Source organism: Sitophilus oryzae, unplaced genomic scaffold, assembly GCF_002938485.1.
Source record: "Sitophilus oryzae breed Bouriz unplaced genomic scaffold, Soryzae_2.0 scaffold_494_pilon_pilon, whole genome shotgun sequence".
NCBI classification, from domain to species: domain Eukaryota; kingdom Metazoa; phylum Arthropoda; class Insecta; order Coleoptera; family Curculionidae; genus Sitophilus; species Sitophilus oryzae.
The window spans coordinates 1089331-1112990 of record NW_022147078.1 but is presented as its reverse complement, the minus strand read 5'-3'; the positions used below and the strand labels follow the sequence as shown (position 1 = coordinate 1112990).

The 23660-nt window shown below is 32.3% G+C and overlaps 2 protein-coding genes across 2 annotated transcripts in view; one reads left to right on the top strand and one right to left on the bottom strand.

Annotated features, from left to right (window-relative positions):
• LOC115886549 (synapsin) overlaps positions 1 to 23660 on the top strand; it is a gene marked incomplete at its 5' end in the record, with an annotated part of 55750 nt that overhangs the window by 20397 nt on the left and 11693 nt on the right. The window lies entirely within an intron of this gene.
• The window catches only part of LOC115886550 (tissue inhibitor of metalloproteinase), a 38704-nt gene that overhangs the window by 13910 nt on the left and 1134 nt on the right, over positions 1 to 23660 (bottom strand). Inside the window, exon 2 of the mRNA XM_030905773.1 lies at positions 3298 to 3418. Coding sequence (XP_030761633.1) covers positions 3298 to 3415 — 118 coding nt within the window. The 5' untranslated portion in view covers positions 3416 to 3418. The remainder of the gene's footprint in view (positions 1 to 3297; positions 3419 to 23660) is intronic.

Sequence of the window (23660 nt, the reverse complement as noted above, 5' to 3'; positions counted from 1 at the left end):
AATACATGGAAAACATAATTATTCCACAGATTTTTGGTTTGTATTTTAAAAATGATATAGTTTACATGAAATATACATAATATACAGTTAATAACTACAACATATATATATATATATATATATATATATATATATATATATATATATATATATATATATATATATATATATATATATATATATATATATATATATATATATATATATATATATATATATATATATATATATATATATATATAAATATATATATATATATATATATATATATATATCACTATAAACAACTCTAATAAATACTTTGGCAAATAAACTATGAACCATACAAATGCAGCAAATGTCTTACAATATACAAATAATAAATAGGTACATAAGATAATGGGTAAAATGTAAAATATATTTTAAATTTTGGGGTTTGAAAATCGATCTAATTTAACAGGAAACATTCAATATCTACTAATAGTGATGTATTATTATTTGCATTCACAAAATTTATATGTATATTTTGCAAGTATCAATGTTCAAAAAATTATATTTGCAAATAATACAATATCATAGAAAAAAAGGCGTCAGCGATCGCTGTCATTTTATATGTAAAATGGTTCTAAAATTTTTGATTTTCTTGAGAGGGAAAAACGCTGATTAAGTTTTCATTTGGTTTTTCATTATTTTTATTTGGTTAAAAAAACGTTTCGGCTAACATTATAGCCTACATCAGTGTTGTGTGTTGTGTCATATGAAAAAAATAGTGTCGAATATAATCCAAAAAATTACATTTAAAATATACACACGACACACCACATAATGTTTACTGCAATTAATAAACTAATATAAATTTGTCAAAAGATGACCACATATTTTTTAAAATTATTATTCTTAACACTAAAACTCGCTCTACATTGACTATGGAGTACGATTTCAGTCATAGTCAATGTACATAGCTTTAGTGTTATTTGTTACGTTATTTAGTTTATTTGGCTGTTCTATTAGAGACGGCATTGCGTCATCATGGCCGCAAGTTGCCAACCTAATAAAATTAACACTAGAAAAGCCCGCGGGAACTGTCAAATTCAAAGTTATTCGTTTCACAGACTATATACATGTGTACATCCTGTATACTTATTTATTTATTTATGATTTCGCTGCATTCTTCCGCGGTGTTATATGAAAAACCGTTGACGGTAGACATAAATCCGCTACCGGAGGTCCATTATCTTGTCAATTAGGACCAAACGCCGACAATCGTTTCACTCATTTAATTCAAATTGATATTATATTGTTTTTGAGAGCGATAAATCCTCTAACGGGCTGTCAAATTAAATGCCGACCAGTCGACAGGTCGTGGAAAGTGTAAATCATGTGTTAGTACACCATTATTACATGAAAATAATGACAAAAAAGTATAAATAAACAAAAAAGTATAAATACAGGGAAAAGCACATCAGAAAGATGGAACTAACCTCTGTAAAACCGTTTCTGATATTGGCTTTTATCAAAGCTTTGAGACTGTTATGATGAGTTATAACTCAAGAATTGGACAGTAAACTCCTGTGGAACAGGCATATTAAGAACACTACCAGCAAAGCCATAAAGGCTCTCATGATATGCAGAAGACTGGCCGGAAATAGATGGGGCTGCTCCCCTAACATTTTGCGCTGGATGTATACCATGATAGTAAGACCCATGATTACTTATGGAGCAGTTGCCTGGTACACAAAACTAGAGCAACGGACGGCAAGGCTAAACCTATGCAAAGTCCAGAGACTAGCATGTGTTTGCATCACAGGAGCCATGAGAACCTGTCCAACAGCAGCAATGGAGGTCATTCTAGATCTAACACCACTGCACATTGTCATTGGTAGATATGCCAATGCGACAATGATTAGAATGGTCACTAACAGAATTAGTACTGGGAGAATTGTCAGATCAGGGGCTTGGAACACACCCAAAAAGGAAATATCACTCCAGCAACTCCCAGTGGACGATATGCCAAGAACGTACAACTTTGACAAACATGTCAATGTAGTATTGAGCAATAAGAAGGATTGGAAGAGCGAAACGCTTGCCCAGCAGTTAAAAGACCATACCATAACTTGGTATACTGACGCTTCCAAAACCAATACGGGAACAGGGATCGGAGTGTTTGGGCCGAGAGCTAATTACTCCGAACCAATGGGCACTTACCCTAGTATCCTACAGGCAGAAATCTACGCTATCGAGAGATGCGTACAACTTATCTTAGATAGGAACTATCGGAAACAAGAAATAGCCATCTTGTCTGATAGTCAAGCAGCGTTAAAGGCGATCAACTCAGTATCAATCAATTCGAAATTGGTCAAAGAATGCATAGAGAAGCTGAATAAATTAGGCAAAGAAAACAAAGTCCTCCTACACTGGGTGCCTGCTCACCAAGGGATAGAAGGCAATGAAAAAAGCAAATAATCTAGCTAGGAAAGGAGCGAACACTCCACTAACTGGACCAGAACCGTTCTGCTTTCCAAGTGGTAACCAACTCAAGGCGGAACTCAAGAACTTGAAAGATTCCATCCGCAACCTGGAATGGAAATCTTGCAATGGTCTAAGACACTCGAAGAAGTTTCTGAGGGCTTATGATCAAGAAAAAATCAGATCTTCCTGGGTCTGAGTAAGAACAATCTTCGGATTGTCACGGGGTTTTTAACAGGACACTGTCTCCTCAATGAACACCTCAGTAGACTGAAACTAAGAAGAAACGGCGAATGCAGATTCTGTGGGGAAGATGGGGAAACACCAGTACACCTCATCACTGAGTGCGCCGAGACGACAACCATTCGTGCCATGAATTTTGGTACGACTGATATTGGAGATGGAGAACTACCCTCTATAAAACCGTCCCAGATACTGGCTTTTGTCAAAGCCCTGGGACTGTATGATGAGTTATGATTCAAGAAAGGGGGACACAATGGATCTGTAAGGTCGAAGTGATTAACCCCCCTCCCACTCATTTTAAATTCTAAAAAAAATTTTAACTCAAGAATTATAACTCCTCCATATTCTATATATGTTATTATTCTATATATGTTATTATTCTATATATGTTATTTATTATGTTTTTTTTTTTAATTTTACCACCCTGTATCTCATAAATTAAGATGTTTAGAACATACTTTCATATGAAGTTTTTCTTTTAGAATAGGTTCAAGAATCACCCCTTTAAATGTTAGCACGTCATTAAGGAACACCCTGTATAATATTCTCAAAATTTTCCTAAATATACTTTTTTCAAAAAAAAATATACTTTTTATTTTTTCTACTTACCAAAATCCGAATTACAATAATGTGTTTGAGGATGTGCCGGCATACAGCTACAACCATAGGCGTACTTTAGGGTACTCACGAAGAATAAAACGGAGAAAATGAATATTCGGTAGTCCATTATCTGAAAAAAAGAGAAAAAAAATCTTTTAGGAATTTCATAAATGCACCTAAAAAAAATCTTATATAGACAAATTTTGATCAGAAATCAGAACCCAAAACTTAAAAAAAATACGTTTTGAGGTCAGAACTGTAGTTTTGAAATATTTCTTATGCCGTCGATACGTCATAGTAAATAAATTTCAAACAACATTGGCCTAGAACTGAAATTAACTGCATCTTTAGCTTGTTTTAAAGCGTTGCACATGTGTATTTATTTATTAACAAGGATTAAAATAGTGAAAACGTTTTACTTTATTTATTTATAGACAAACTAGTAACGTAAATGATTTGTTAATGTAGATATAGTTCAATTGAATTTTTAAAATGTAATCCAGTTTTTTCATAGCATGATTTAAACACTCTATTACCAATTCAATTTATTTAAATTTATTTTAATAAGAGAATTTGTTGTTATTAAATTTAAAAAATATACATTTGTTAGGTTATTTAGAATCACAACCTATTACTAATTAAAATACTTTATTTTTAAGTGTGCTGTTTAGATTTACTTAGTAATCGAAATAACATCAATTTATTTTTATTTTATTCCTTTATTCCTTTTATCACAGAATATCTAGCTACGCAGTTATAGCATATATACAGGGTTGTTCACCACATACGACACGGAGTATTGTAGTTAAACGATGAGATTTTTACAAATTGTAAGTTTCGGGTTCGATGAAGGACTATTAGAGGTACAATTTAAAAATAATTTTACAAGATACAGAGTGTCCCAAATAAATAGAAAATATCAAAGTTGTACTTTTTTAAATGGAACACCCTGTATATTATTACATTTTTAGTTTCTACGATTAAAATAAAGGTAAATTAGATTAAGATTTATTATACTTGAAATATTTTCAATTTTGGGAAATTGCAGTAAAAATTTTAAGGCTTCATTTCTCCAAGGGTATCAAAGTTTTTAATACTAAATATTTACTGAAGTTTATTTACTGATCAGTTATTGTGTTGCAATAATAAAAATAATACTACCTTATACAGAGTGTCTAAAAATTTATTTTAAATAATTATTAGCTTCAAACGGCAATAACTTGTTTAATTTAAATGGAATACCCTGTATATTTTACGAGAATCAGATGCACAATTTAATTGTCTATCAAATTATATTATACCATTTTTTATCTATCTCTTTAAGTTTCCGTAGAAAATGCATTTACTTGTAATTTAGAACTTATTTATCAATATACCCATGGACTATTGACATTTTAGATTATTTTTAAAGATGTACCAAATTTTTAAAGAGTACAGATACTAATATTGTCGATATAATTCGTTTATTCCATTAAAAATAAAAAAAAAACTGTTTAAATATTTGTTAAAGAGGACCAATTAATATGATTCCAGTATTCAAACTACATTAACTGACTGTTTGCGTTGATTAATAATAATTGCTCCAAATACTAAAAAACTGAATTTTGTATGGGCATTAGACAGTGTGATAAAAAGTAACACCTTAAAAATGATATTTCATTTTTTAATAAATGCTTATTTACAACAACAGAGACTTTAATTTGATAACTTATTATGATATTGATTTCTGACTCAAATGCACATTTATTTATAATAATTTATTAACGAACACAATTAAGTATGTAATTAATTAGTATATGGGCGGAAATAATGGTGTTATATTTAATTAATGGTATACTCTTTTATAAAGATTTAAATAGTTTTCTTTTTGCATACAAATGGGCTAGTAATATTATCGTTTTGCTAAAAACGATAATATTACTAGTCTGTACATTTTGTACATTTGTTGCTTTAAAAACAATCTAAAATGTCAATATTCCATGGATATATTGATAAATGAGGTCTAAATTATAAGAAAATGCATTTTCTACTAAAACTTGAAGGGATAGGTAAAAAATGGTATAATGCAATTTGATAGACAATTTAATTGTGCATCTGATTCTCCTAAAATATACAGGGCATTCTATTTAAATTAAAGAAGTTGTTGCCGTTTGAAGTTAATAATTATTTAAAGTAAATTTTTAGACACTCTCTATAAAGTAGTATTATTTTTATTATTGCAACACAATAACTGATCAATAAATAAACTTCATTAAATATTTAGTATTAAAAACATTGATACCCTTGGAGAAATAAAGCTTTAAAATTTTTACTGCAATTTCACAAAATTGAAAATATTTCAAAAACGTAATGTTTAAGTATAATAAACCTTAATCAAATTTACCTTTATTTTAATCGTAGAAACTAAAAATGTAATAATATACAGGGTGTTCCATTTAAAAAATACAACTTTGATATTTTTTATTTATTTGGGACACTCTGTATCTTGTAAAAATATTTTTAAATTGTAGCTCTAATAGTCCTTCAACGAACCCCAAACTTACAATTTGTAAAAATCTCATCGTTTAGCTACAATACTCCGTGTCGTATGTGGTGAACAACCCTGTATAGTATATAGTTAAAATGGTATTTTATCGTCTTGTATAAAAAATAACTATTTATGAACCTTCTATAGAATAAAATCTTTGTACGCCGCTGATTTCTACTACTCTAATCCATCCAAAATGTCACTAGTCTTTAATAAAAGGTTTTTCTTTGGGATAATATACAGGGTGGCCCATCGAAAACGTTCCGCAAGGCATAACGGCCAGGGTATGTTTTTTTTCAGAAAATTCAATAACACGTCAATTTTGTTTGTGAGGGGGACAACTTTTGCCCCAAAAATGATTGCAAAATCTTCAACCCTCTAAGCGGGGGTGTCATCCCCCAATTTTTTTCAAATGGGAATGGGGGTCAAGTGGTACCGCATTGAAAAGGGCTTTCTATTCTCTATACTTTCCCGCTTCGTTTTTGAAAATCGGTCGAGCCATTGAGAAAATATGAAGGATTGAAATTTGAAAAGTTTATTTAAACATTTATCAGAGTAAATGATAAGGATAAATTCCTTCGACCAATTTGCTGTTTTTTCTTATTATTTCTAGATGTTTACGCATTTTTTCACTTGCCACAAGGATGAACGATCGGGTTAGGTAGAGTGTACTTTCTTTTTGAAAGGTGTAGTTAATCGGCACAACTGTCGGTACTGGGCCGAGGACAACCCCAGGGTTTTTCACGAGGTGCACACACAAAACCCTAAGAAATTGAACGTGTGGGCTAGTATTTTGAGAAATTCTATTGTGAGTCCTTTTTTTCTTCCTGGAAATCTAACAGGTGATATGTACTTGGATTTACTGAAAAATACCATCGACCCAGCCCTAACTGACATCATAGAGAACAATCCTGGATACTTTGAAGCGGAACTAATATTTCAACAAGACGGTGCACCTCCACATTACTCTCAAAATATACGTAATTATTTAAACAATAACTTTCCCGTTCGGTGGATAGAACGAAGGGGTGCAATAGAGTTAATAGCCCTAGTCGGTTACTCGACTTGACTCCTTTAAACTTTTTTCTATGGGGACACCATAAAAAGTAAAGTGTATAGCACTCATTTTTTGGATTTTTCGAAAAAAAAATACCCTGGCTGTTATGCCTTGCGGAACGTTTGGGCCACCCTGTATAAAAGGCTGCTTTCTCGAGTCTGTTCCTATAATAAATTAATTAATTAATTGAGAAAGCTAGTAGATGAGCAGATCAAAAGACAGAGGAAGTAAAATTTTAAAAAAAATCTAAATTTAACCCTGGATCAGACCAGTTTTTCTTCTGGAATGACATCGTAAATTTTATTCGAAGCCCTATTAAAACGTCATTTTGTCTAAAAATAAAAGACGCTGGAAAATTAAGATTATCAAGACCAGGGTTTCTAAAGATGCAGGACATGCAGGATTTTCAAAATATAATATACAGGGTGTTCCAAACTGTATTCCGGAAACTTCGGCAGCATATTCTGCAGATAAAAATAAGTAAAAAAGTTCGTATAAATGTATGTCCTTAAATGCTTAGTTTCGGAGATACAGGGTGTGGACCAAACCAAATAATATCTGAAGTAACGTCAATATTTGGATGAAAATTGGAGTTTTTTGACAAGAGAAATTTAATTTTGATATCAATATGAGTCCTACTTGTAGAGGTAGCTACGTACATATTTTTTAACAGGTTTGAAGATTAATAACTTTTCGTCCGTACCTGTATAAAACTGCTGAGTAAAGAATATACATTTAGGACGTTTTAGACAAACAAAAAACCAACATTGGGAAATTTTCTCTAAACGAATGGAGAGTGACTTCTACGGACTTCAAAAACAAATTTGGCGCTTTATAGGAACGCAAAGAAAAGAGATTAACGAGATAGTTGAAACAAATCACATAGCAAGGGAATCCTGGATTGATTATTTGTCAGAACTATACAAATCAGAAGAGATAGAGATTGGACTAAATACACCCGAAATAATGACCAACGACAACGTACAGATTGAGGCAGCCGATATAATTACATCCCTTCGAAAGCTAAAGAATAGGAAGAGCCCAGGGCAAGATGATATCCCAAACGAATTACTTAAATATGGCGGCCAAAGTCTCATACAGCAGCTAACATCCCTGATTCAAAAAATCTTTACCAACACAGGATACCCGATGAATGGCGAACCAGCACCACTATCTTGATGTGTTAAAAGAGGAGATAAGAAGCTGCCATCAAACTATAGAGGCATAAATCTTCTAAGCACCACACTAAAACTTACGACAAAAGTGATAACAACCAAAATTAACGACTTAACATGCTTAGCAGATGAACAGCAAGGTTTCAGATCGGGCAGATCATGCACAGACGCGGTTTTTGTCATAAGACAGATAACAGAAAAATCAATCGAATATAACAAACCAGCGTATATGTGTTTTATTGATTTAGAAAAAGCGTTCGACCGTGTGCAGCTAAGAGACGTTGTACACCTTCTTTACAATAGGCAAATCCCACACAACCTCGTTAAAACCATACAAAACATATATGAAGCGAACCAAATTCAAGCTAAAATTAACGGGGTCCTGACCGAACCAATAAATGTAGTCTGTGGTATCCGACAAGGTGACTCCCTGAGCCCTCTTCTTTTCAACATCATTATGGACGAAATAATAGGAAATGTACGTTTACTGAAGGGATACAGTATGGGCGACCAGGAAATTATTATTCTATGCTATGCCGATGACGCCGTATTGGTAGCTGAAAATAAGAACGATCTACAGCGCTTATTACATCGATTTAATTGCACTGCCAAATCACTTAATATGATAATATCGACCCAAAAAACTAAATGCATGACGACATCAAAAGTACCACTAAGATGCAAACTGGAAGTCGAGGGCAATGTTATTCAGCAAGAGATGAAGTTTAAGTATCTAGGCATAGAAATCTTAGGATATGGTGATGTAGAAGCGGAGGTTCGAGAACGGACAACGAAGGCAACCAGAATAGCAGGATGCCTGAATGATACAATATGGCGAAATAAAAACATTGAGGTGGAGACTAAAGCGAGAATTTACAAGGCAACGGTACGACCAATAATAACATACACTGCAGAAACTCGACCTTATACAGCGAAAACTAAACAACTACTAGAAACAACCGAAATGAGAGTACTACGCAGAATAGCTGGAAAGACGCTTCTGGATAGAGAGAGAAATGAAAGCATAAGAAGAGCGTGCAAGGTGGAAAATGTAAATGAGTGGGTACTCAGCAGAAAGGAAGAATGGAACGATCATATCAGCAGAATGGACAACAGAAGGATAGTGAGAGTTGCACGCGACAAATCACCGCTACGTCGCAGAAGCTTAGGACGTCCACGAAAACGATGGAGCGACAACTTGTCAGTCTAACCGGTAGAGACGATGAAACCAAACAGGCGATTCGCCTAGTATGAAGAAGGAAGAAGAAGAAGAAGAAGACGTTTTTTACGTAAAAAAGGTCTCTTGGGAAAAATCGCTACGAGTAACGGTTCTCGAGATATTTGGAATCAAAATTATCAATACTTGTCAGCATTGACAAAAATTAAACATCTTAACTATTTATTCGAGGTGAGTGTAGTAATGCTAGGGTGGTACGCATTGGTTTGGAGCATTTAGTTTTCAGCCTAAATACTCATATCTCTGTTCCTTCTTTGGTTTTGAAGACATCGGTATTCCACGTTATGACAATGGTATGGTGTTTTATCTGCTGAGCATACGTTTCTCTCTTCCCATCCATTTTATTGCTAAATACTACAGTGAGATGTTTCTCAAAGTTGTCCATTCTTTATTTGTCATCCACTGGGAGTTGGAGGAGTGGAATTTTCCTTTTGAGGGTGTTCCAAGCTCATGAGCTGACTTATTTTTATGTATAACCTGAGTCTGCTTGCCAATGACCAACTAAATGGATATTTCAGGTGATTTTACATTGCGAAAGCTCTTTGAATAACACCAGAAATATCCACTTTTGCAAATATCAGTCCTGAATAATACCTCTCTAATATTTCATCTCATAAAAGTTGTTTATTACCATTTGCAAAAAAAAATTTGGTACATATAAGTTTCTGTTTGTCTTGAATGATATAAGAAATAAAACTTACTTAAATATACGTATGTATGCACTTTGATTCATAAAATTTCGTACAAAACACTTACTTGCTTTATTCTTATTTTACGAGCATTTCGGTTTCCGTTTGACTCAGCCCATATACCAACAATTCACGAGAGAAATCATCGCCGTAAAAGTTTGAATTTGTTTGCGACCAAACTGATGACGTAGGTACGCTGCTGGCCCAGCCGTAATAAAATTAATTACAGGGACCTGTAATCTCGATTAAACGAAAACAACGTTTCGTTTGTTTGCTCTCGCGGCATCGGTGTCGAAAGGTGAGAGTATGATGAAACGGCGCGAAATAATTGAAAAAAAAAATGCAGGCGCCGCATTTTTGGATGTGTTCCAAGTCTGGGAAAGTCGATCGATTTTCCGAAAATTCCACGGAAATTTAGTAAAGACTGTTGAGCCATCGTTCACTATTACGTCATCATTATTTGTCAAATATGAGTTTTAGGGTGTGTCTGAGATCCAAATATATTATAAGAATATATTGCTAGTACCGCATTTACTCAATGAGTTGAAAGTGAGGCCAAAGAAAAGAAATAGGAATATCAATCTTGCATAAGTCTGTCTTTTTCGTTCAACAGGATTTTCGTGCGTACGCACCAAATAAAACGATCCGATTCGTCTACTTCATCGCTGAACGCTGTCACCTGCCTGCGCATTATTATAAACTCTAAATAACGTATAATTTTTTTTTGTTGGTAATGGCATTATTTTAAGCTGTTATTTTAGATATTCATCATATCTATCCATTTCTTATTCTTGTTTAAATATGTCAGAGAGATTAAATTTAAATTTATCAGTAAAAGGCGCGAATAGTCAGACGCTAAATTGATTGAACTTAGAAAACTACTTCTATTGGTTAGTATGAAATAAATCAACTAATCGAGATGCACTTCTCACGCTTGCGTAGTTCGAAGCTGCTCAAACCACTCAACGTAAGAAGCTCAATTTTGGCATACAGGTTGATTCTAGGGTGTAGAGGTTCGATAAGAAGGGATTTTTCGAAATTCCAGTTCCAAGAGGGTGAAATCACCCCTCAAATATTACAATATTTTTTATTTAAAAAACGGTCAAATTTCCGAAAAAAACGCTTAAACACGTATATTTTATTTTCTTTTTTTACCTATTTTAAGATTTTTTAAAAATATATACAGGTTGTTTCGAAAAATCTGGTCATTGATTAATCACGATCCTGCTTAAAGCGCTTGACGTAAAAAGCTGATTTTTGGAAAACAGATTGACTTTAGGGTGTAGAGGTTCGATAAGAAGGGATTTTTCGAAACTCGAATTCTAAGGGGGTGAAACTATCCCTCAAATATTAAAATATTTTTTATTTAAAAACCGGTGAGTTTTTCGGAAAAACTCTTAAACACGTATATTTTATTTTGTTGTTTTACATATTTTAAGATTTTTTATAAATTTATACAGGATCTTTCATAAAATATGACCACTGAGTAATCACGATTCCGCTTAAACAGCTTGACGTTTAAAGCTGATTTTTGGCAAACGGATTGACTGTGGGGTTTAGAGGTTCAATAAGGAGGGGTTTCTCGAAACTCAAATACCAAGAGGGTGAAAACTCCCCTCAAATATTACAATATTTGTTATTTAAAAAACGGTTAGTCTTTCGGGAAAATGCTTGGACAAGCATAATTTATTTGGTTTTTTACATATTTTGATTTTTTTTAAAAAACCATACTGGGTGTTCCAAAAAGTTGGGTAATCTCTTAACCACGATTCTGCTTAAACTGCTTGACGTAAAAAGCTTATTTTTGGCAAACGGATTTTTCGAAAGTGAAATTCCAACGAGATGAAACTACCCCTCAAATATTACCAAGTTATATAATAATATCGCCATATTGTTTTTTCTCATGCTGAGAGGGTGAAAAAAAATCTCTCTTTAATATTTTTTCTTTCCCTAAAAAACCTTTTTATTATTATTTAATAAAACAATACTCTAATAATTTATCTGCAGATTTATTTATATAATAAATTGCTATTTATAATCATTTAACGCATTTTTAACCGCAAAGAATGTCTATGAGTTTAATGAATATATATTAGTGGTTAACGTAAAATAATTAAAGACATTTTTATTAATATAATCTAAATATTAGATATAAATAAAATTTACCACAAATATTTGAAACGATATCTTATTTCTTATTAAGAGGTGAAAATTATCCGATACTATCGCCAATTGGGCAATAAATTTTCGCGAAAACTGGATTTCTATCGGCCGAAAATTGGGTTTACCGGCTGTTTGGGACCTGGGAATCGAGAAAAACCATCGCCTAAACTAATTTCTCAATTGGCACGTTGGAAGTTGTAATAAAATCGATTAAAAATAGACCTGCATCCGTGTGCACTACACGTTAAGATGATTTATTTGATTAGTTTACTAAATTTATCGATTACAACAACAGGTAACCATTGTTTGGGATTTATACATCTTGGAAGAATTTCGTTAAGATTGTGAATGAATGTTATAAATTCAATACAAGAAATATTAATAAATTATATAAAGAATTTTCCACGGTATCATTTTTTTTATCTCTGTTATTACCATAGTTATGACTTTACTAAGGGATGCACATACAGAAAAAATCCAGTGATCCTCATTTTTTTTAAATCAGATCTATTTTTTTTAATTTTCAAACTCCAATAATTTGGTTATTTTGGACTTATTTGTAAAATGGTAAAGGGAAAAATAAAAGTGGCATTGTTAGTGGTAATATTATTCTGTGTATTACTGTAACATCTTTTTAATAAACATTTAAATAAGAATTTCAATTCGATCATAGAAAAAATGTTGTCTTCATCATATGCAAAAAGCATATTTGTTGCACTCAGCATGATTGCAGCAAAATTCATGCCTCGTGCAACAAATATGTCCTTTATGCACTAGTTACACAAATAACTATTTTAAATTATATTTTCGTTTTATTGGTAATATTCCTAGAACCTTACAAAAACAGATTTCTTTCTTTAAAAAATGTCCTAACTCTCAATGTAACGTTTTTAAGAAGTTTTTATATAAAAAAAGGATTGTTAAGTGTTGGATAAAGAATATAACAAGTCTGAAAGTATAGGATCATTTGGCGGACAAAGAATGATAAATTCCCGAGGTTTTCAAAGAGAAATGGTAGATTTATATCGAAAATCCTATTATTTCTGTTCTTTTATCATCCCTGCTAAGCCATAATGAAAAATTACTGGAATCCTTCAATCTTATATACGGATTTAATATATTGGAACAATTTTTCAAGCTAAAACAAATTTTATATTTAAAATATATTTTCTGTCAAATAAATGCCTAGTTTTGATATCTATTTATAGAAATTTACTCCATTTTACAAGATTAAAACGCTTAACAACCCATAATTATCCATTCTTGTTGCCATTTTTGGTACTGACCAGCTTTTGAAACCACTTTCCTCCATTTGGCGATACTCGATCGTACTAGAGATGTAGACATCGCAAAAAGTAACATCGATCAGTTAATTAAAAACATAGATAGTAATATCGATGAAAAAAATATCGGAAAAATTTACTCAAAAAAGATACGCAGAAAATTAATTTTTAATGTAATTAGGTTTAGAACTCCGCCATCTTTAGCAATCAACAGATGACGTCACGCAAACTTTTAGCTTATTTATGATAATATTGATATATACTGCAAATCAGTGATATACAATACATCTGCTAGATCTGTGTCTATGAAAGGAATGCGGGCAAAAAACATTTAAATAAACAGCAATATATTTTATACGTCGATTTGACGAGTGCGTCACCGCAAATCGTTCCGCCCACTCACTCTATTGGCTACTTGCAAATTTGTCGAATTTTTATTGATGGGACGCGTCGTCTAATTTTTTACGAAAAACATCGAGAAAATATCGTTTCCCCTCTCACGGATACCCCGGAGCTACAGAACGGACAGACGTACTGTACTTAGACGTTATAGAATAGAAATTCACCGGAAAATACTTGGAAAATAGCATATTTAAATCTAGGAAGATATTGAAATATATAGAATGTATTTCAATATATATAATAATTGAATTAAAATTTAAACAAAAATGTAGAGACCAAACGAACTGTCAAATCGATTGGTCTCCATCAATCTTTCTCGGTCGTAAGGTCTAAGAAATTTCTTCGAGTTTCTTATTCATAATAAATTTTCTAAAAATTACTACTATAATATTAAAAAAGGTGTTTTGAAACAGCTATAGCGTATTTTTAGATAAATTATCTTGACGTTTTCCCATTTTCCTTTTCTTTTAAATGGCCCAAAGAAAAACGAAGAAAACTCCAACACATTTCACGCTCATTTTCCGCATATTTCACGCCTATCAGCGTCTGGACCATTTCCACTGTAATTTCCTTTCGAGAAAGAAACAGAAAGCCTATCTCAACAAGTTATTTCCGCGACGTGACGCGAATTTTCACTAACCTAATCGGATAAAATGGCACATCTGGCAACCTTGGACGCATACCAGCGTATCGAAAAACTTGTAATGTTCGTGTTTCAATCACAGATATGTAAAGTGACATGAAAACAAACAAGATTTTTGAAAAATGTGCGATTAATTTTAGTTCAAATTGTGTAGTTTGTTTTTTGACGTAAGTTTGGCATGAAAATGGATTTTACTTAATAGACAAAAACCAGTATAGACTGAAAAAGAAAATGATAAAAATAAATAAAAAATATTTGGAAGAAAACATATACAACTATGGAAACATTAGTTCTGCAATGGAAAGACCATACCACATCGTGGTATAATGATGCTTCCGAAATTATCAGCCAGGATATTAATTACCCTTGATTATGTATAAATATAATATATAAACAAGGATATTACTATCGATATTTTTAATTAACTTATCGATGTATTGAGATATACATGTTTCTTTTTGCGATGTCTACATCTCTAGTACGAATGAGTATCGCCAAATGTAGGAAAGTGGTTTCAAAAGCTGGTCAGTACCAAAAATGGCAACAAGAATGGGTCATTATGGGTTGTTTAGCGTTTTAAACGTATTAATCTTGTAAAATGGAGTGGATTTCTATAAATAGATATCATAACTAGCAATTATTTGATAGAAAATCTATTTAAAAAATCAATAAAAATTGTTTTAGCTTGAAAAATTGTTCCAATATATTAAATCCGTATATAAGATTGAAGGATTCCAGTAATTTTTCATTATGGCTTAGCAGGGATGATAAAAGAACAGAAATAATAGGATTTTCGATATAAATCTACCATTTCTCTTTGAAAACCTCTGGAATTTATCATTCTTTGTCCGCTAAATGATCCTATACTTTCAGACTTGTTATATTCTTTATCCAACACTTAAGAATCCTTTTTTTATATAAAAACTTCTTAAAAACGTTACTTTGGGAGTTAGGACATTTTTTAATGAAAGAAATCTATTTTTGTAAGGTTCTAGGAATATTACCAATAAAACGAAAATATAATTTAAAATAGTTATTTGTGTAACTAGTGCATAAAGGACCTATTTGTTGCACGAGGCATGAGTTTTGCTGCAATCATGCTGAGTGCAACAAATATGCTTTTTGCATATGATGCACACAACATTTTTTCTATGATCGAATTGAAATTCTTATTTAAATGTTTATTAAAAAGATGTTACAGTAATACACAGAATAATATTACCACTAACAATGCCACTTTTATTTTTCCCTTTACCATTTTACAAATAAGTCCAAAATAACCAAATTATTGGAGTTTGAAAATTAAAAAAAATAGATTTTAAAATAAAGTTTTCCAGATTGATTTTATCAAAACGCAGCACTAATAAAACAGTAATTTAGGAACGTATCTATTGGGTGATGTTTTTGTACGTGTAAATACTGATGATGTCATCCGCAGGAATTGCTCCTGGATGACGTACCCAACGCAATTGCGAGCAGAATGGAATCCCTCGCAATTTCTGGAATAACTTAATCTTGTTAGCTCCATCACAGATTTTCGCTGAATTTCTAATAGTAAAATTCTCTGCATTTCTGTTATGTACAGAGTGTCCCACTAAGAATAGCTCTCGGCTGTATCTCGGAAAATATTACCGGTAGGGGCTACGGAAAAAAATATTTGTAACTAAAGAGGCTATGAGAAATTGCTGGAAATTATTTTCAAGTTTGTAGAACGACCGCTAGGGGGCGCAACTGTAACAAAAACAAGAAAATGGAGTTTTTACACAATTTTGCCTAGATAAGGTGTACTATAAGTAATAACTTCAAAATCTTCATTAAATTTTGAATATTTTTTGTTAGAGCCATTTTCCCCTATCTACCAAAATATAGTGGTGGGGGAAGGTTAAATCTGTTTTTATTTAAATATTAATAACTCGGGACTGAATGATCGGAATCTAACAAGCGAGGGCTCGTTTAAAAGAGCGTTTCTTACTCTATATTATACAATATAAACAATAATAATAAGCTTTTGAACGTAGACTCTAGGGGGCGTTGTCTTACAATTTAACAAACATTGCGTCTTTTTTCAAAAAAATTAAATACAATAGTATATGTAATTTTAGCTGATAGTAAAGAGTAGTAAAACCTTAAAAAGCCAGCAAAAACCGCATCTTGATATCTTCTTTCAAACCGAAGATATTAGCAAAATTATAATAAATACCCAAATATAGCCCGGTAAGCATTAAATATTTTCTGCCTTAACTGCTCAAAGTTTTGAATTTCTTCATGGCCGTAAATTTTAGATTTTATGTACCCCCATAAAAAGAAATCATTCACCGAGAAGTCAGGTGAAATTAAACGTCAGTCTAAACAAAACTGTCATTTTTGAAAACTTGTCATAATTTGAACACACGCTAAATGGACTTGATTTTCCTATGTCTCGAAGTCTGTGGACTTTTCTGTATAATCTCCCAGTAATTTAATAGATTGCTCGTCATATTATATCAGCTCGTAGGAGATTAGGAAAAAAAAGATATTTATAGTATAAAAAACTAATTTATTTAACAAAATTTAATTAAAGATGTAACAAAATAGTTACATTTCTATTGGTTCTATCGGACTTTTTTCGACTATATAAATCTTTATTTTTTGTAAACTTTAATGCATAAAATATTTTCAATCTAATAAATAATTTAATGATGTAAATAAGAGGAAATTTCTCACATGAGTGGTCAACTTCTATAGTTTTCATTATATCAAACAGCCTCTGAATGTTTTCTTCAGTGCAAAACTCATCAAAATTTAATATAAATAATTTTTCCAGCCTGTAAATAAAGTGAACAAATTTTTCCACTTTCATGATCAAAGGCTTTTAAATGGGTAAATAATTTCGAGTTATCCAGAGATTCGGATTCTTTTGCAAATTTTAGACAAATATCACATTGATGTATTTGAAGACCCTTTTTAATGATGTAGTCAAACATAATTAAAGGCATTTTGAGTTGAAAACATTTCTCAGAGGCTGTTTGATATAATGAAAACTATAAAATTTGACCACCCATGTGAGAAATTTCCTCTTATTTACATCATTAAATGATTTATTAGATTGAAAATATTTGATGTATTAAAGTTTACAAATAAAGATTTATATAGTCGAAAAAAGTCCGATAGAACCAATAGAAAGGTAACTATTTTGTCACATTTTTAATTAAATTTTGTTAAATAAATTATTTTTTTATACTATAAATATCTTTTTTTTCCTTATAAATAAACACATTTGCATCCCATTTTAAATAAGATATACAAATTACCAAAACTTAGAAATAACAGTTCAGAAGTTCAACAAAAATCCTACACGCGTTTTTAAAAAGAAACATATAACCACGCACTATGTCATTCCAGCAAGCGAATACGACACAGCATAGGTTTCCGGACTAAACGACTGGTGTATTTACACCACTCAATAGGCGTGTCGGGTTTGCCGAGCGGTTTCCGATGCAGTCGCTTTCTTTCGCATCTGTTGTAGTTAATTTGTGACAGAAAAGAGTCTCATTTTGAGAGTGGGCCCCAAATGAGAGTTATCTCACAAAGAAAACGCCTCTATCTTTTCTTATTTCTCTGAGACAATTTCAATAAAATTCATTCATTAATTTGGTTGCCATCCTTTTCACAAAACGAAATCTCTGGCGAGTTATTTTTAAAACCTCGTGAAAAATAATTTGCATCGTTGTAACGTCAATTACCAGAGCAATAAATAATGTTTGTTGGTTCGCATTTTCGGGAACGCGTTAAACAATTTTTATGCGTCTCTGACTCGGTACGTAAACATATGAATATTTCGCGATTCATTGTTATTTTTGTCGGCCCAGTCAATTAATTAGTTGATTCGAAAGCTTTTACAGGGTCTTTCAAAAAATATATGTCGTCTCTCGTGGGGAAATTCCCCACGTAAGCTCACGAATCGCTAAAAGCACTTGGAAGAAAATTATAATAAATCGAAAGAAAATGAAAACTCTAACCCCCTGTAGCTACGAACTAAAGCAGAATCGGACATTTGTTTATATAAAAAATAAATCTCACTATACACCCTGTATTTTTTTAAAAAACATTCTTTTTAACGAAGACAAATTAGGGAGTTGCAGATGTGGAAAATTATATTAACAGGGAATGGAGAAAGTTTTCTGTAATTTTCTATACAGAGCAATTTTGACTACAAATTAATTTAATTAGAAATTTGCTAATTACGAACGGGAGTCTAAATGAAAACTAACAAAGTTGAGAAAGTAATTTAGCGAAAAGTCTGAGCTCTTTTATTTTGACTTGCTGTTATTGGTTTATAAAAAAAATAACTAATTAGCTTACTAATTGCTACATTTCCACACTAATCTATAAAGGTTTTTTTTTCTGAATGTATCGTTTATATTAGTATTTTTATTAAACGGTTTTATTTAGCTCGACCCGTACGGTATTTATTTATTTGTTTGGGTCAAAATTAGAAATTGAAATTTAAGTACCTTCCTGTTGTCAGATTGATCTGAAATTTGGTACACACCTTTAGTTCCGATGACAATACAATATAGTAATATCAATAACATTGTAAATCTAAGATGGCCGCCGGTACAAAATGGCGGATTTCATATTTTCCACAACCCCCTCAATATGGGTATCAAATGAAAGGGCTACACTAGTAGAATACTGTGATTATGACAAAATTTAAAATCAAGATGGACGTCGTTACAAAATGGCGTATTAGGTGAGGGCATGAGTAGTCGTGTCCAGAACAGTTGTGTCCAAGATTGTGTGACGTTAGAAGGACAGATAAAAAAAAATAGGTGATGAATTTGTGAAAATGTTGCGGTCCAACATTGACGTTACAAAAGGATTGGTAAATGGTGCTATAGGCCACATTACAGAAATTGTTTGGCCTCAGTTCCGTCGAACCCAAATGTACGAAACAGATGTACCATCAGTTTGGATTGACTTTGGCAGAGACGGCATACACGTTATACACCCGAAAGCCATACAGTTTCCAGCAAAATTCAATTATGGTACGGCTGAAAGAAGGATGTTACCCTTAATTTTGTCATGGGCATCCACCGTCATAAAATGCGGGGACATAAAATGCAGGGCAGCACAGTCGACCATGCAGTAGTGTATTTGGGCTCAAAATTGTTTGAGGAAGGGCAAGCATACGTAGCTCTAAGTCGAGTCAAGTCTCTGGAAGGGCTATGTATTGAGGAATTAGATTGTAATAAATTATCAGGTAAAAAACCATCTAATAATGATGCACTAAATGAATTAAATATAATGAGGAATATTCGGTAGGCATTTCCGTTAAATACTAAAAACTAGAAAATATAAAATCGGTAAAAAACTTTTAAGTTAAACGGTTTTATCTTATGTGCACTGAAAACTAGAAAATAATAATAACAATTAGGTATTTTGAACTTCTAGTTCAGAAATATTTTAGTACTAGGTAGAATAGCTTTTAGGCATATTAGACTAAAATAAAAACGTGGGGCCCCTCTGAAGTCCTACCTACGGCAAAGCATATCTTTATACTTTGGTAGATCATGAGCTCGGCGTTCGCTGGTGAAACCGCCACGGCTGGTTATTGATTGTCAAAATCTCCAGTTACGATTATAGTAAGTCGATGCAATCCACACTTAGTATAGAAGAAAGTATTACAGCAATAGTTAATGGGCCCCACGTTTTTATTTTAGTCTAATATGCCTAAAAGCTATTCTGCCTAGTACTAAAATATTTCTGAACTAGAAGTTCAAAATACCTAATTGTTATTATTATTTTCTAGTTTTCAGTGCACATAAGATAAAACCGTTTAACTTAAAAGTTTTTTTACCGATTTTTTATTATAGGACGATCTCACCGAATATTAACTAACTGTGACGATATTAAGAGCTAAAGTTTCGTCTACACGTCACATTTTACCTGTCAGTCAAAACGTAGCAAGTAAATTATTTTGTGTTGACGCAAAAAATATCAGTAAATTTACAAATAATAATATGGATATACATATTTACACCTGAGATTTACACACACAGTTTCACTAAATAATGTAATTTTACAAAATTATTTAGAGATATAAGATTTTAAATATACAGTTTTATAGTAAAATTCCATCTCTTTAGGGTTCCGTGCCTCAAAAGGAAAAAACGGAACCCTTGTAGGATTATTTTGTTGTCCGTCTAGCAAACCTTTAAGCTAAAAAACGTCCTTAAGCAAACCTGAACCTCTAAAAAACTGCCGTTAATTCTCTAGACGGTCTTCCGTTTTAATTCACCAGCAAAATTTAAGGTAAAACTTTATGTGTAGGACAGGGCTTTAAAATCTTTAAAAAAATAATTTTTTAGAATATATCCAGCAATTAAGAGTTAAAAAAGGTAATAAAATAATTATTTTAATAAGAAAATTTTCAAGGTATGATAATAAATGCATCATTTTAAAAATGAGCTATGATTCAAGAGAATATGATGCAGTTAATCATATAGAAAAAAGTCTTTATAAGTATGTACTTCCTAATCTTATCTAACATAGCAAACAACTTTTAGCTAATTATATCACATTGTATCTAATGCACTTAAAAATCCAGATTTTTTACTGATGGGTATAAATTTAAATCGCTTAATAAATATTGCATAATGTATTAGATATTTAAATAATCCGTTTTCATCAATGAAAATATTTTCTTTATCGTTCTGCTCGTCAGCATTTAATTTCCAATGCGCTTAGGTCAGGTCTGTAGTCTGTACGGTGCCTACATTCAGTGGCGTTCATAAAGGTGAGATATGGGGACTAAAGCGGAACTTAAAGGCGAACTCGAGAACCTGAAAGACACCATCTGTAACCTGGAATGGGAATCCCCCAATGGTTTAAGACACACTCGAAGAAATTTCTCAGGACTTTCAACCGAGAAATATCAAAGATTCTTCTTCGTTTAAGTAAAAACAAGATGATAATACATGTATTATCATCATACTGTATGAAGTACAGCAACCTACTGTATGATGATAATCAAAACAAATCAATGTCTATCTTTTAAATACACACACCGGAAAAATCTAGGGATATCATTTTATTAAAGTTAAAAATAACTGTTTTGAATAAACATCCACATATTTGTAGGCCGATTCTTTCTACTTCGATTGAAATGAAGTAGTCACACTAGTTATTTCTAAATTTGGGATATTTGCAGAAGTGTTTGTGCATTTTTTGTCAACTGTATAAAAAGCACCTAGTATCAATTCTTCGAATTTAACCGGTACTGGCTATTGTTGTGAACATACATTTAATATGGTTATATGTATATGTATATTCGACAAATTGTATAAAATATTATTTTTACCCTTATTCTACGGCTATGCCTAAAGAATTTAAGGTACGAAAAATACCATCAACATTATTATTCTTCTCAGAAAGATGGGTGATGCAAATAAACAGAACCATTACATACAACGCACAGTGTAATATCGCGATCTGTGATCGCGATTAAGTGCACGCTACCGTGAAAGTGGTGATGTTGCTGAAAGGCACACAGGGCGACATCGCATTACTACTCCCTCAGCAAGATCATTTTTTACAATTAAATGCTCGACGCCGACCGACTCTTACAGCACCAGAGCTTAGTTTAATTCTCCAGGAAACACATAATGTAACCGTTAGTCCTGACACAATTCGCAATAGATTAAGAGAGGTCAACTTAAGAAGCAGACGCCCCTGGAGAGCTCAACCCTTAACGAGAGGAAATCGAGAGGTACGATATTTGTGGGCTCAAGATCATGTTCAGTGGTCGAATGAACAATGGGCCAATGTTCTCTTCACGGATGAGTCACGCTTTGGAATTCATCCGGATTCGAGAAGGCTTAGGGTATGGAGAGAACCTGGAAATCTTATTCGGTTGGATCATGTTCAGGAAGTGCACCTTTATCAAGGTGGAACAATTATGGTCTGGGGGAGAGTCCAGTTAGGCCGAAAACCCGATCTCGTTTTTCTTGAAAGGTTTCTAACAGGAATCACATATCGTGATTTAATTCTTGACCCTGTCGTGTTATTATTTCATATGCCAGTGATTTTGGGAGAAACTTCATTCTCATGCATGACAATGCACGGCCTCATACAGCCAGAGTGGTAAGTGAGTTTATCAATGCTCATCAATTAAACATCTTACCCTGGCCGGCACAATCTCCTCACCTCAACCCCATGGGACGTATGGGACGCGGTCCAAAAAGAAATTTTGAGGATGGGTATGCCTCGTGAAACTCGTAGGGATCTGATTCGGGCCGTGAATGCAGCGTGGCAGGCTGTACCTCAAGAAGAGATCGACAACCTGATCAGGAGCATGGAGAGACGATGTAGGGCTGTAATGAACAGTAGAGGAGGCCATACCCTTTATTAAGTAAAAATGGTTTTATCTTTTTTTTTTAATTCACAGTTTAGAATAAAAAAAAATGTGTGTATTTTTTTGAGTTCAATAAAAATCAAGGTAAATTTGAAAAAATCGGTAAATTTCGCATGTTTATTTCCAATACGTCCTGTAAACTATTTGTTTATTTTAATTTTATTATGTCAGAAATGCAAATAATAAAATTACTGACGATGGCTGGATAAAATTGTAATATCCCTAGACTTTTCCGGTGTGTGTAGTTCATCTATCTTTTTATACTAGTCTATATTACTGATAATTTATTATATTCTACAATTCAAAAACAAAAAAAATAATTTTTGTTTGAATTAATATCCAGTTATTATGACTGACGTGCCAAACCCCAAAAAAATATTATTTTTGCAATAATCTGTACGCCACTGACTACTATTTTCCGTCTGATTTTATGCGTGGTAGATATGTGAGCAAATAAAATTGGCTTCAATAAAATTGCTGGGCGATACATTCCTTAAAAAATTAAACTGTATGAGAATACGTGATGATATTGAGTTCACCTGAAGGTCACCAAATAAACAAACTGGTCCATACATAGTAAGAAAAAGTAGACATTACCCAATTCACTCCGTTTTTTTTAATCATTCATAATATGTAAAAATAAATATTTTGCTTTTTTTTTAATTGAAACTATTTTTTAAAAATTTTATTTAAGATAATTTTTTTTTAATACTAATAATAAATATAAATAATTAGTTATAAAAAAACGGCGTCGGCGATGGCTATGAATTGAAGATCGCTATCATTTTATATGTAAAATTA